Below are 15,050 nucleotides of genomic sequence, written 5' to 3' on the forward strand. Positions count from 1 at the left end.
CAGGGCTGTGAAAGAGTGTCATAGACTGACACTTGGCTCAGCTTGCAGTCACCACTCTCGGAATTTACAGGCTGGTTCTCCTGTCCTAAGGACGGGAGAAATCGGTCTGTTTTTTCAGTAACTGAGATGAAAGCTTTTTTTTTGGGGGGGGGGGCACATGGTGGGGCACAGCATAAGTTTGGGGGGGTCAGGCCCCTTCTGCCCCCCTTAGGGATGCCATTGCGTAGGTAACCTGCCATCCATAGCTTTGATTGTTTTAGGACTTTGAAAGAAACTGTTGGTAATATGTTGCCTTGGCCTGTTTACGTATTTAAGGGATTGACAGCTAGTTACATTTATCTGAAAACTGGTTTGTGTACGATTAGAATTTGTATTGTATTTGGTCACTTTGGAACACAGATTACCATATCCTACAACACTCAGTACATATGTGGAAGTAAAATGTCTGCATACAGAGATTTTCTATAATCTCATGAATTATATACATATCTCCTTATGTAGGTCATATTGAGAATGTTATTACTGAGTTTTTATATGTAATATTTTTAATAAAGAAAAGTACAACACACAAATGTATTTTTGCTAGTTTATTTCATAATTTGTTTATGTATTGTGGAGTATTAATGTTAGATGCCATCAGCATGGACTTTAGATTCCATTTCTTTTGTAAAACTTTGCCCGCGCAACTACATCATTTGCATAGTCCTTCCCAGTTGTACGACAGTCAGTTGAATCAAAACTCTTGACGCTGTCTGGACCCTTGTTGTATGCTGAAAGAGCACCTGTAACAAAAATAAGTTATATTGTATATATATTGCCCAATGCGGTTTAAAAAGAACAATATCATGCGCCTAGAAAAAAGCAAATATGCTGTTTAGTGAATGTGGCAAAAATTTCCGTTGCAAAGAATACCTAATAATGTGCAAGAAAAATTAAAAAACAAAAAACACCACTTTGTAAGTGAATCATAAACAAACAAAAAAGGAAGTCTATTTGTCTTCAGTAACTCAACCCTATAATCTTGTCTTTTCTTCTTTTCCACTGCCAATGAAAAGGAACCTCTATATAAGCCCTGAGTTGCTTAGAGCTTTCACAGGACTGAGAGCTGGGAGGGTACTTTTTTTTTTCATGTTTAGGAGCAGTTGGAAAAAAAATTCAGCAGTCCCTGAACTTTCCTCAATGTTATCTTATGTGCAGCGCCGGTGCTACCACTACACAAACTAGGCAGCCACCTATGGTGTATCGCTGCCTAGGGCGCCCGGCCACTGGTGTTCCTACTCTCTGCTCTCTGCAGCAAGGAACTAAGTCTCAGCATCAGCTGGCAGCCCCCGCTCCCCTTTCGCACACAGTGTCACAGCGGCAGCGGAGGACTGTGTCTGTGTCCCGATTCCCGAATGAATGGAAGCAAGCAAACATTCATTGATTGGCACTGGTAGGCTGCATTCAGAGGCGGCTCTTTAATTAGGCAAATTAGGCGATCGTCTTAAGCCTCGCCCACAGAAAGGGCCTCGCGATTGCCTAATTTGCCTTTCAGGTGTTGTGGGACTCGCAAGCGGCGGGGTGAGTGGGCGGCGGGCGCAGGCGCGCTGCACACAGCCGCAGACTGAGCAGAGCGACCGCGGGGGCGGACGAGGGAGAACACTTACGCTCGATCATGGATGGAGGTGGGCATGACTCAGGCTGCTTGCGTCCAATAGCAGGCTCCACTGCCGCGGCGCCGTCCTCCTAGCCTTTCTCCTGAAGTCGGCGATGTTCTCCCACAGAGCACAGGCACACAAACTTCAATTTGGCTCTCTGGTGCCTGTGCTCTACAGAGACTACAACTCCCAGATTGCACTGCAGGGCAGAGAGAGAGAGGTAGAGAGTGTTGCTTCTCCTGCTGCCTTTAGTAGGGGGACAACGTCACAGAGGCGAGGAGCAGGTAGTGTCTCTAACTAATATATATATATGAAACTACAACAATGCACCCCCAAGTCAAAGACCATATTATCTCTGCTTTAGGTCATATTATGAATTCTTGGAGGAGTTTCTTCATTCATGGCAAAGTGCTTCTTTTCTCAAATTAATCATTTCAAAATGTTGACCTATTCGTTCATGTATCATTGACATTGACAAGACCGTTTTATTTTCCCACATTGTACTTGTACTTGTCGTCTGCTTTACTGAGGTTTTGGTTTGCCTTTTCCTGGCGGCGTTTGATGGGCACAGTGGCTGTGGTTGATGGGGCACAGTGGAAGTATTTGATGAGCACAGTGGCGGCGTTTGGGGCACAGTGACATCATTTTATGGGGCACAGTAGCAGCATTAGATGGGGCACAGTGGCAGTAATTGATGGGCACAGAGAGGCTGCATTTGATGGGGCATAGTGGCTGCATTTTATGGGGCACAGTGGCTGCATTTGATGGGGCACAGTGGATGGGGCACAGTGGCTGCATTTGATGGGGCACAGTGGCAGCATTTTATGGGGCACAGTAGCAGTATTTAATGGGCACAGTGAGGCTGCATTTGATGGGCACAGTGAGGCTGCATTTGATGGGCACAGTGAGGCTGCATTTGATGGGCACAGTGAGGCTGCATTTTATGGGGCACAGTGGCTGCATTTGATAGGCACAGTGACTGTGTTTGATGGGGCACAGTGGCTGCATTTGATGGGGTGCAGTGGCTGCATTTGATGGGGCGCAGTGGCTGCATTTGATGGGGCACAGTGGCTGCATTTGATGGGGCACAGTGACTGCATTTGATGGGGCACAGTGGCTGCATTTGATGGGGCACAGTGGATGGGGCACAATGGCTGCATTTGATGGGGCACAGTGGCAGCATTTTATGGGGCACAGTAGCAGTATTTGATGGGCACAGTGAGGCTGCATTTGATGGGCACAGTGAGGCTGCATTTGATGGGCATAGTGAGGCTGCATTTGATGGGCACAGTGAGGCTGCATTTGATGGGGCACAGTGGCAGCATTTTATGGGGCACAGTGACTGTGTTTGATGGGGCACAGTGGCTGCATTTGATGGGGCACAGTGGCTGCATTTGATGGGGCACAGTGGCTGCATTTGATGGGGCAAAGTGGCTGCATTTGATGGGGCGCAGTGGCAATATTTGATGGGCACAGTGAGGCTCCATTTGATGGGCACAGTGGCGGAATTTTATGGGGCACAGTGGCTGCATTTGATGGGGCACAGTGGATGGGGCACAGTGGCTGCATTTGATAGGCACAGTGACTGTGTTTGATGGGGCGCAGTGGCTGCATTTGATGAGGCGCAGTGGCTGCATTTGATGGGGCACAGTGGCTGCATTTGATGGGGCACAGTGGCTGCATTTGATGGGGCACAGTGGATGGGGCACAATGGCTGCATTTGATGGGGCACAGTGGCAGCATTTTATGGGGCACAGTAGCAGTATTTGATGGGCACAGTGAGGCTGCATTTGATGGGCACAGTGAGGCTGCATTTGATGGGGCACAGTGGCTGCATTTGATAGGCACAGTGACTGTGTTTGATGGGGCACAGTGGCAGCATTTTATGGGGCACAGTGACTGTGTTTGATGGGGCACAGTGGCTGCATTTGATGGGGCACAGTGGCTGCATTTGATGGGCACAGTGAGGCTCCATTTGATGGGCACAGTGGCGGAATTTGATGGTCACAGTGGCTGCATTTGATGGGCACAGTGGCAGCATTTGATAGTTTTTTTTTTCAGAATTTTTCAGTTTGTTTGCGCCCCCTCAAAAATGTTGAGCACCAGCCGCCCTATGTTTAATGATATTTGATTAAAGAATAATTGGCTAGAGAAATATATATGCATATGCATTTATACCATTAATTTTTATTGAATATTATTTTTCCCATTATGGGCGTGAGTGGGGCCTCATGCCTAAGTTTTGCCTAAGGCCTCACAAAGTCTAGAGCCGCCTCTGGCTGCATTGATGAGCGCTGGTAGGCTGCATTGATGGGCACTGTTGAGGCTGCATTTGATGGGTGCTGTTGAGGCTGCATTTGATGGGCGCTGTTGAGGCTGCATGTGATGGGCGCTTCATTAAAAAGGTGGGTTATACATGGGCAGGGCAAAGGGGTTGAAATGGTTTGGGGGGGGGGGCTATGCCTTTTTTTTTTTTTACCACTTTGGTACATGGGGTTCCTTTCAAGATCCATTCCAGACTCAAAGGGCTTTCAAGATCCTCAGAGTACAAGACGCACCACAAGTCGGATCATTAGGATCTGACCTGGATGCGACTATTATTCAAATCAGTGGGCTGAAAGTACGACTCTCAGAGGGGAAAACTAATTTTGAATAGTGGCAGAAAAACGCTGCTAAAAGCGAACGCAGCTAAACGTGCATTGACGCCAATGCAAAAACCTACTAAAAGCCCGTTTTTACAGCCGCTTTTTCCTGACATTGGTAGTGGCTTTGCAGCTCATTTTTTCTAACGTCCTGTGTGCAGGCGGCCTAATGGTAAGGCAAAGGAGGGGGCATTAAAATTAACATTTTGCGAACAGGCTCAGTTTAAAGCATACTTTTACATTGTCCATTTTACAATACAAGTTATTTCTCTGCTAGAGATTAGTGACTTGATAGATAAAGGAGGCAATCGCCTTTCATAAAGCACTGACCGCTCCCAAATTTAACATGACCTGTTTTTTTTAAGATATCTCATAATTTTATACATACAGTTTGCTGGATATTTGAGCATTTGAATCTCCACGGATTACACATTTGATCATGTGGATGATTACCTTTCATAACATGGCTTGTTGGCCAGCTTGGAATTTTTTTCTTGATTGCTCCTAACATGTAAATCAGTATTTCTGTGGCCTGTAAAATATGCTCTTCACTGTTCCATGCTCCTCGTGGAGTATGCCATCTTTTGTCGACCTAGTGTTAAGAAAATCATATGATTTGTTAGTTGAGCTGTAAAAAGTACATACGTTTAATACTACCACATTAACTGCTTGCCTACCAGTGCACGACTATATACGTCGGCAGCATGGCACGGACAGGCAGAATATACCTCCACTTTAAGATCACGGCATACCCGCGATCGTCTCACGGTAAGGAAGAACAGGGAGATGCTGATTCAGCGCTACCTAGTGGTTAACCCATTCACTGCCAGTGTCATTTTCACAGTGATCAGTGCACTTTTATAGCACTGATCGCTGTAAAAATGACAATGGTCCCAAAAATGTGTCCGATGTGTCCGCCATAATAGCAAAACATATAAAAAGGTAAATATTGCGCCAAAAACAGAAAATGTAGCTGCTAAACACAACAATCAGACAAAAATTGTAATGGTGAAATAAAATATAAAGTGTAGCGCTGTGAAAGTAGATCAATGGAACAACCCAACAATCAAAAAAGTGATTATAATGAAACCATAAGTGTATGGCTATTCATAATAGGTGGATCAAACCTTTAGTGAAAAATATTCTGACACAGTGAATGTCATAAATATGTGACAAATACAGTGATAAAGCTGCAAAACAACATCAAACGACTGTATAACTAAAGTAAGGCGGCTATGGAAGATGTGTACAACAATCTTCATAGAGGTGAATGTCAGTATCTTAGGCTAGCCGCTAGTAGCACTAGACAGTTCATAGATAGATGTCCAAATAGAAGGGATGGGTTGTTCCATTGATCTACTTTCACAGCGCTACACTTTATATTTTATTTAGTCTGCCATAATGTCGCAGTCACGATAAAAATTGCTGATCGCCGCCATTACTAGTAAAAAAAAAAAAATATTAATAAAAATGCCATAAAACTATCCCCTATTTTGTAGACGCTATAACTTTTGCGCAAACCGATCAATAAACGTTTGTTCAGATTATTTTTTTTTTTTACCAAAAATATGTAGAAGAATACGTATCGGCCTAAACTGAAAAAAAAAGTATGTATTTTTTGGGGATATTTAATATAGCAAAAATTAAAAAATATTGATTTTTTTTTAAAATTGTCGCTCCAATTTTTTTTTCTAGCGCAAAAAACAAAAACCTCAGAGGTGATCAATTACCACCAAAAGAACGTTCTATTTGTGGGAAACAAAGGATGTCAATTTTGTTTGGGAGCTACGTCGCACAACCGCGCAATTGTTAGTTAAAGCGTCGCAGTGCCGAATCGCAAAAAGTGGCCCGGACATTTTACCAAAAAATGGTCCGGGGCTTAAGGGCTTAAGTGGTTAAGTTGCAGCACATTGGGAAGAAACGCTGTGTGCTGTATTGTTCCATTAAAGTCTACATAAAGTGGTATGAAACCCAAAAATCATTAGATGTGGTTGTGGTAGTTTTCTATTTTAGATTTATTTTCCCCTGGTGATCTGGCCAGTAACGTACCCCCTTTAGATTGATCGCACTCTGGATGAATAAGCACAGGGGGTACAGCAGACAGCATCATTGTCAGTCTGGGAGGAGGGAAGTGTAAGGCCCCGTACACACGACCAAACATGTATGCTGAAACTGGTCCGCGGACCAGTTTCAGCATACATGTTCGGTCGTGTGTAGGCGCGAGCGGGCCGAATTCCAGCAAACATTTGCCCGCCGGGCCTTTTCCCAGCAGACAAATATTCCTGGACGTGTTTTAAAACCGTCCGCTGGAATCCTGCCCGCTCGGACATGTACGGTCGTCAGTACAGACCTACCGTACATGTCCGAGCGCCCGCCGTCCCTCGCATGCGTCATATGACTTTGACGCATGCGTGGAAGCCTTTAAATGGCAGGCCCGCCCACGTCGCTGCGTCATCGCCGCGTCATCGTCGCGGCGACGACGCGGACACGCCCCACGTATTGTTTACGCGCGGACTTCTGTACGATGGTTAGTACAGTCATCGTACAGAAGCCCTCTGGCAGACATGTACGGTGAAAACGGTCCGACGGACCGGTTTCATCGTACATGTTTGCTCGTTAGTACCCGGCCTTAAATTTACTAGCAGATTTAAATACACTTACAAATTGAAGCTGAATTAGAGAGTGACCACTCCACATTGCCCAAACATAGAGAGAGAGATAGAGAGACTGCTCCACATTGCATGCACAGAGCAAAAGAGAGACCACTCCACATTATCCCGCAGAGAGAGAGAGACCGCTCCACATTGCCCAAACAGAGAGAGAGAGATAGAGAGACTGCTCCACATTGCATGCACAGAGCGAAAGAGAGACCACTCCACATTATCCCACAGAGAGAGAGAGACCGCTCCACATTGCCCACACGGAGAGACATTGACTGCTTTATATGATTGCCCCCAGAGTAAACAGACCAAAGATTTGTATATAAGTTCTGCATATCTCTGATATCAGTGTCCACATTAGATGTGCTATATTCCTACTGTTACTATAAGGAGGCCATACCTTATGCAAATTTTCTATCCTTTAACCACGTGTTTAACCACTTAATCCCTGGACCATTTCGCTGGCCAAAGACAGCCCACTTTTTGCGATTCGGCACTGCGTCGCTATAACTGACAATTTGCGCGGTCGCTCCCAAACAAAATTTACGTCCTTTTTTCCCCCCACAAATAGAGCTTTCTTTTGGTGGTATTTGATCACCTCTGCATTTTTTTTTTTTGTGCTATAAACTAAAATTTGAAAGTATATTCTAATTTTTGCTATAATAAATATCCCCCAAAATTATATTAAAAAAACATTTTAAACTTGTGCGGCGGTCGGCAAGTGGTTAAGGAAAGAAAATTGCAGTCAGTGTTGATGGGGGAATCCCTCCTGTTGCGTTATTGTATTCTGCCCATGGGAAGTTTTGCAGCCATCAGAATACAATGATCACTGCTAGCAGCTATAGCAGCCAGCATTGATCAAAAAAAAAAAAAATAGAAATAAAAAACAAAACAAAATTCAGGCTGGTTTTATTGAAGTCAATCGATAGATCAACTTAGATGGATAGAAATTTTGCTTTTGTTTTTAAAATTCCGATCTGTCTATGGTGGGAAGTAAACCCTTTTTTGGCACTTGTACCTACAGGTAAGCCCAGGGCCGGATTAACAATGGGGCTGATGGAGCTGCAGCTCCAGGCCCCTTTCTCAAGATAGGCCCATTTGCCCAAAAAAAAAAAAAAAATTTTTTTTTTTTTTTTTTTTTTAAGATTTTTTTTTTCTAAGATCGAATTTGGGGGGTTGTAGCTCGATGACCAGAGGTCACAGAAACCCCACATTTGGGGGTAGGCATGGGAAGAGCTACCCCACAACTGGTTAAAATATGGGACAGCTATCATTTATGGTTCCGGAGATACTGGCCTGCTTGCACAGCCTGTCAGAAGCTACATTCAGAGCGGCCAATATAAATACAAGCTGACACACTACAGCAGACTGATAGGATCACAGGGCTTATAATAATTATTCGTATATTACTCATGGTAATTAACCCCTTGCCACCCAGGCCAATTCTGACACTTCTCTACTACATGTAAAAATCATCATTTGTTTTTTGCTAGAAAATTACTCTATGGTGGTCTTTGCACTTTTTATGTTGCAGGGTACAGAGCTGCACGATTCTGGCTAAAATGAGAATTGCAATTTTTTTGCTTAGAAGATAGATCACGATTCTCTCACGATTGTTGCGGCGTAACATCATCTTTCACATTAAAACAAACAAAAAAAAAAAAATGGGCTAACTTCACTGTTTTGTTTTTATGGTTTTTATTATTCATTGAAGTGGGAAAATGCAGTGTGACATAAAATATTGCAGCAATAGCCATTGTATTCCCTAGAGTCTCTGCTAAAATATATATAATGTTTGGCAGTTCCAAGTAATTTTCTAGCAAATAATATTGCTTTCTAACTTAAGAAACAAGTGTTGGACTTTAAGTGGTTAAATTTAGTTACAATGTTAGTTAGTTACAATGTTTCATTTTGTTTACAAACTTCGCAGACTGCCCAGATTTGTTCTTTACACACAGAAGTGTATCCCTTTGATCTAAGAAGGAAGCGTTAGTTACAATGTTTCCTGTTAAAAAATTGGCAGACTGCCCAGATATTTTCTTTTGACAGCTGAAAGTCTCTCCACTTGTTATATGAAAGAATCAGCAAACTCTGCATTGAAGATCGTCAGGGGGGTTGAATCGAGATCACGATTTTTTTAACGATTAATTGTGCAGCTCTAGCACAGTATTTGCGCAGCAATTTTTCAAACATGTTTTTTTGGAAAAAAATGTTTCATTCATTAAAAAAACAGTTAGTTAGTTAAGTAAGCACAATTTTTTTTGGTATCCTAAGCGATGCTTTACATTTTTTTAGGTTACATGTTTAGAGTTACAGAGAAGGTCTAGTACTAGAATTATTGTTCTCGCTCTAACGATCGTGGCGTATGTAACCTGTGTGTATCTCTCCTGTACATAGTACCCACTGTCATACCCTGCACACTCCTCTCCTGTACATAGCGCCCACTGTCATACCCTTCACACTCCTCTCCTGTACATAGTGCCTGCTGTCATACACTTCTCTCCTGTACTTAGTGTTCACTGTCATACCCTCCACACTCCTCTCCTATACATAGAGCCCACTATTATACCGTCTACATTCCTCTCCTGTACATACTGCCCACTGTCATACCCTCCACACTCCTCTCCTGTACATACTGCCCCATCATACCCTCCACACTTCTCTCTGGTATGTACTACTCTCTGTCATACCCCCTCACTCTTCCTGTACATACTGCCCATTGTCATACTCTTCACACTCCTCTCCTGTACATAGTGCTTTTTTCCGTACCCTTTGTACTCCTCTCCTGTACATAGTGCCCACTGTTAGACCCTCCACATTCCTCTCCCTCACCTGCACATACTTCCCACTTATATACCGTCCATACTCCTCCCCTATGTCGCTTACCCACAAAAACAGTTCTTTAAAATTATACTAAATATCCTCAATGTTACCAGCTCTAGAATGGACACACTTTTGTTAGTTCAACTAAAGGAAATCTCAGTTCTCATATTTGTTCTGCCCCATTATTAGTACTCCTTTAATTTTGTGATTACTACTATGATGTATAGAGGAACATCGGGGATCTCAGCTACTCTAAATATAGCACTTATATAAAAAAGTGTCCCTGAAAATATTTTTTAAATGTTGGCAACTGTGCACTTAGGCACTGCCCAAGGGCCACCGTCCACCGGGTCAGTAGGGGCCCCATGAGAGGCTCCTGGGATCCTGTGATAATAAAACGGTAGTAAACTTTCCTGACATTACTACTTTTTAGAGGCCCTGGGGTAGGTTATGCCACAACGTACAAGTATGCACAGCATATTAGCACATTAGTGTACACTTCAATTTTCAGACTGAGCCCTCCAGTGCTGCGCTGTGATGAATCAGGCGGGGCCCGGGCGCTTACATCTTCACCCGGTCTTCCTTCTGGGTTCTGTGCCTTTGGTCACTTGCCTTGGCTGGGCTGCGTTCATGTCATTCCCACGCATTTATTTATTATTTATTACACCCCATTCACACCTCCGCGACAAAACGCCCGATGCCGGCCGCTCGTGCCGCTGGAGGGGAGAATTCCCATTGCTGTCTATGAGATGGTTCACATCTCATAGACGCCGTACACCTGCGGCATGAAAAAAAGTCCCGGACCCTTTTTTTCAGGCGGCATTGGCGTTCGGCCATACAAAGCAATAGGAAGGATTTGTAAAAAAAAGTTACACTATTTGCGGCAAAATACGCCGCGTATGCCGCGTAATGCAGCCTAAAAGGCCACACCAAAATCCTCAGCACCAGGCCCATGATGTTCTTAATCTGGCCCTGGGTAAGCCTATAATAAGGCTTACCAGTAGGTACAGTGAATATCTCCTGGACGTCCACCCGGCAGGAAGGTGCCGCGCTGTAGAAATTTTTTGTCTATAGCGCGGGCGCCAAGAGGTTAAATGAGCAGTGATGTATTGATGTTTAAAGTGAAAGTATAAAAATGAACAATTCCTTTCAATATCGTGCCTGGGGGGCAGAGGCGTTGCTATGGGGGTGCCGGGGGGTCACTGGATGACACCCGCCAGAGGGGTGACACTAGGGTCGCCATCCACCACTACACATTGTACTTCTGCTTGCAGAGCTGCTGCGCAGCGATGTGAGCAGGGCACCAAGCCGTGCGGGGGAGGGTGCATACTCCGCCGTCTTAAGCTGTCCCTCTGGGATCTACAATGTCTCCGGAGGCAGCCGGAGTTGGTGGGCAGAGCTGGGGGTGTGGCTGCTTCCTCCATTCCTCCCACAGACTCGTTCACTTTAGCTGATCCCACAGCTGAAGAATAAAAGGAACAAGGACACAGCAGCCAGAGTGTCTTCATCTCCAGGCATGCTGTAAGTTACTGCACAGCTGCACATGTCACTACATAGAGTCCTAACCTGGCACCATACCACCCCAGCCTGCCCTATGCCACCGCAACCTGCTCCATACCACTCCAACCTCCCCTTTGCCACTGCAACCTGCTCTATACCACCCCAACCTGCCCTATGCCACCGCAACCAGCTCTATACCACCCCAACCTGCCCTTTGTCACCGCAACCTGCTCTATACCACCCATACCTGCCCTATCCCACCGCAACCTGCCCTATCCCACCGCAACCTGCCCTATGCCACAGCAACCTACCCTATGCCACCGCAACCTGCCCTATGCCACCCCAACCTGCCCTATACCACTCCAGCCTGCCCTGTACCACCGCAAACTGCCCTATGCCACAGCAACCTGCCCTATGCCACCGCAACCTGCCCTATGCCACCGCAACCTGCCCTATGCCACCCAACCTGCTCTATACCACTCCAGCCTGCCCTGTACCACTGCCAACTGCCCTATACCACCCCAGCCAGCACTATGCCACCGCAACCTGCCCTATGTCACCACACCCTGCCATATATCACCCCAACCTGCCCTATGCCACGCAGTCTGCCCTATACCACCCCAACCTGCCCTATACCACCGCAAACTGCCCTATAACACCCAAACCTGCTCTATATCACCCCAGCCTGCCCTATGCCACCCCAGCCTGCCCTATTTTACCCCAACCTGCACTATACCACTGCAACCTGCCCTATATTACCCCAACCTGCCCTATATCGCCCCAGCCGGCCCAATACCACCCTATACATTAATTTGCAGGGGCCATTAGGGGGTGCGCCTCGTGACCGTGCGCTGTCTGCAGGGCGCTGGGCAGGATAGACAGGAGGGGGGTGACACCATGTTTTGCCGCACCAGGTGACACCAACCCTAGAGTCACTGCTGGGGGGTCCCCTTAATCTACCGGTAACGTGGCACATCGTATAGAAGCTGCTACAGCAACAATTGTATTTATAAAGCCCAAAAAATTACATTCCCTGCAAGCTTTCTTTATTTTGTAAGCAAGGGGCTTGCAGAGCCAGTCAATATAATAAGGCTACTATGTAGTGCACTGGGAACAAGATTAGAGTTTTTTGGACAAATTCTGGTGTCTCTTCCACAGACTTTGGATAGAAGTAACAGGTGGATAAATTGGTCTGTAACCATATAGAGGTACTCTTGATGAAAGCAAGAATTGGCCTTGCTGTTGAAAATTTTATGATTTGCACCTGTCAAACAGGTGTGGAAAAATTTGATCTTTGGGTGTCAGTGGTGCCTTCACATCGTAACCCTATTGAGGTACTCTTGAAAGCAAGAAATTGCCTTGCTGTCAAAAATGTTAATGATATGCACCTGTCAAACAGGTGTGGAAAAATTGGTATTTGGGTGACGGTGGCGCCTTCACACCATAACCCTATTGAGGTACTCTTGAAGCAAGTAAGAATTAGCCTTGCTGTCAAAAATCTTAATGATATGCAATGATATGTCAAACAGGTGTGGAAAAATTGTTCTTTGGGTGTTAATTGTGCCCATGAATCCTACATCAAACAAATTCTTCCAATCAACACCCACAACGCTAGGCAGCCTAGAAGTCTTGCAGAGATTCCACATCCTAAAAACACTTAATCAGCGACATAGGTATCAGGGGCTTCATAGCTGCTGGTAATCCAGGACTGATTATTTTGATAAATGTCAGGGGTCCACAGAGCCTGTGGATGGACACGTTCTATTATCAGTAACAAACCCTTCAGTAGTACTGAATGCCCGTTCGGAAAGTACACTGGATGCAGGGCAGCCCAGCAGCTCAATTTCAGACTGGGCATGTTCTGGCCAGTGGTCTATTCTCATGACCCAGTAAGCCAGTGGATCGTCGACTGCAAAGGTCCCTATCTCTGTTTTTGCCCCTAGATCGTCCACCATGTGAAGTAAATTAGGATGAAGGAAAAAAGCTGAGACAGCCGCACTCCAAAAAAACTCCTCCTTTAATTAAATGCTGTGGCATGTATTTTGTGATTTTTAATTAAAGGAGGAGTTTTTTTGGAGTGCGGCTGTCCCGGCTTTTTTCCTTCATCCTAACCTGCATTTTGATTGCACTGCCTGCACCCTCGGCTCGGACCACAGGAATCAGATTACCTGGTTCTCTTTGAGCGGTTACCCACTCTCTCATTTCATGTGAAGTAAATGCTGCCGATGGTATGTGGAAGCTGACAGTCCTGAGTACTAAAAAATGTGTGAAATGCATCACTTGCCTTATCCACTGCTCCTCTCTTGACCAACAGAAGCCTCAAAATTAAGTTTTCCACAACACTGTAACCTACCAGAGTCGGGAAAAGCATTAGATAAACTCCTCTTTAAGGTGTCCACAAGAGATTTCATCTTCTGCACTCTCTGTGGGGATGAGATGAGTTCTGAGACTTTCCCCTTGTAACGGTGGTCAAGGAGGTTTTCCAACCAATAGTGATCCTTTTCCTTTACGCCCACGTATTCTTGTGTCCTTTCGCAGACTTTGAAGCATGAGGGAGCCCATGCACCGCAAACTTGTGGAGGCATAAGAAGCAGACTCCTCTGGGTCACTGAGGATAATAGTATCTGGAACTGCCTCTTCCCAGCCACGTACTACTCCTAAGGATTCTGGGGATAGAAACCATCTCTTACTGTTTGACACATGTCGTTCTCTGCTTCAATGCCTCCAAAACTGCCAAAATTCTCTTCCTCCCTCTCCTCTTGTGTGTTCTGTGGCATAGGAATAATGGTGTCTGCATAAAGTGGGCATTGAGAGAAAAGGAAGTCCTCCTCTTCCTCCCGCTGCTCTGCCTCAAGTGCCCTGTCCATAATGCCAGACAAAGTCTGCTCCAGCGGGAACACAACAGGGATTGTGTCACTGATGCATGCATTGTCACGGCTCACCATCCTTGTGGCCTCCTCAAATGGTGACAGTACAGTGCATGGATCCTTTATGAGCAGCCATTGGCATGGGGAAAAAAATCCAAGCCGGCCTGAGCCTGTCGTTGTGCCATACTGACAAAGATGGCCCTCTGCTGCATGTGCAGCTGCTGCAGCATTGTCAAATTCCACCTGGTGGGCATGTCACAAATCAGGCGGTTTACAGGCAGGTGGAATTCCCACTGAACTTCAGCCAACCGAGCACTGGCTGTGTTTGACCACCTGAAATGGCTACAGACTCTTTTGGCCTTTTTTTGCAGATCTTCCACCCCAGGGTACTTATTTAGGAAACGCTGTATCACCAAATTGAGAATATGTGCCAGGCATGGCACATGTGTCAACTTTCCCTGTCTAAGGGTGGACAGGTTTGTGCCATTATCGCACACCACCATCTCAGGCTCCAGCTGGAGTGGCGTGAACCGCCTCTGGGCCTGCCCTTGCAGAGCTTCAATAATCTCTGCTCCAGGGTGGTTCCAACCCCTAGACACACCAGCTAAGGCACTGAATGGCACCTTTTAGCCTGACTTATTGAATAGCCCCTTGAATGCTTAGGGGGTACTTGTGGTTCATAGGACAATTCAGCAGAGAAGGGCATGAAGGAAGAGGAGGAGGAGGAGTGGGAGAAGGAGGGGGTAGAGCTGAAAAATCTTGCATCATCACCACTGTATGGAGACGAGGGGGCACAACAAGCTGCAACACTGAGCATTGTCCTGGATCCTTCTAAGTTTCATGCAGAGTTATCCAGTGTTCTTTGAACAAAATATATCATCCCTGACCATGCTTGCTGGACCACGTGTCAGCAGTAACATG

General features: G+C 45.6%; 1 protein-coding gene across 1 annotated transcript in view; it reads right to left on the reverse strand.

Annotated features, from left to right (window-relative positions):
• Nucleotides 1-572: 572 nt before the first annotated feature.
• Nucleotides 573-15,050, reverse strand: part of LOC120926441 (lysozyme g-like) — a 128,829-nt gene continuing 114,351 nt past the window's right edge. The window contains exons 5-6 of the mRNA XM_040336354.1: nucleotides 4,733-4,871; nucleotides 573-782 (exon numbers count right to left, since the gene is read on the reverse strand). Of these exons, the coding sequence (XP_040192288.1) occupies nucleotides 649-782; nucleotides 4,733-4,871 (273 nt within the window). The 3' untranslated portion in view covers nucleotides 573-648. The remainder of the gene's footprint in view (nucleotides 783-4,732; nucleotides 4,872-15,050) is intronic.

The sequence above is a fragment of the Rana temporaria genome, chromosome 2, assembly GCF_905171775.1.
Source record: "Rana temporaria chromosome 2, aRanTem1.1, whole genome shotgun sequence".
NCBI classification, from domain to species: Eukaryota; Metazoa; Chordata; class Amphibia; order Anura; family Ranidae; genus Rana; species Rana temporaria.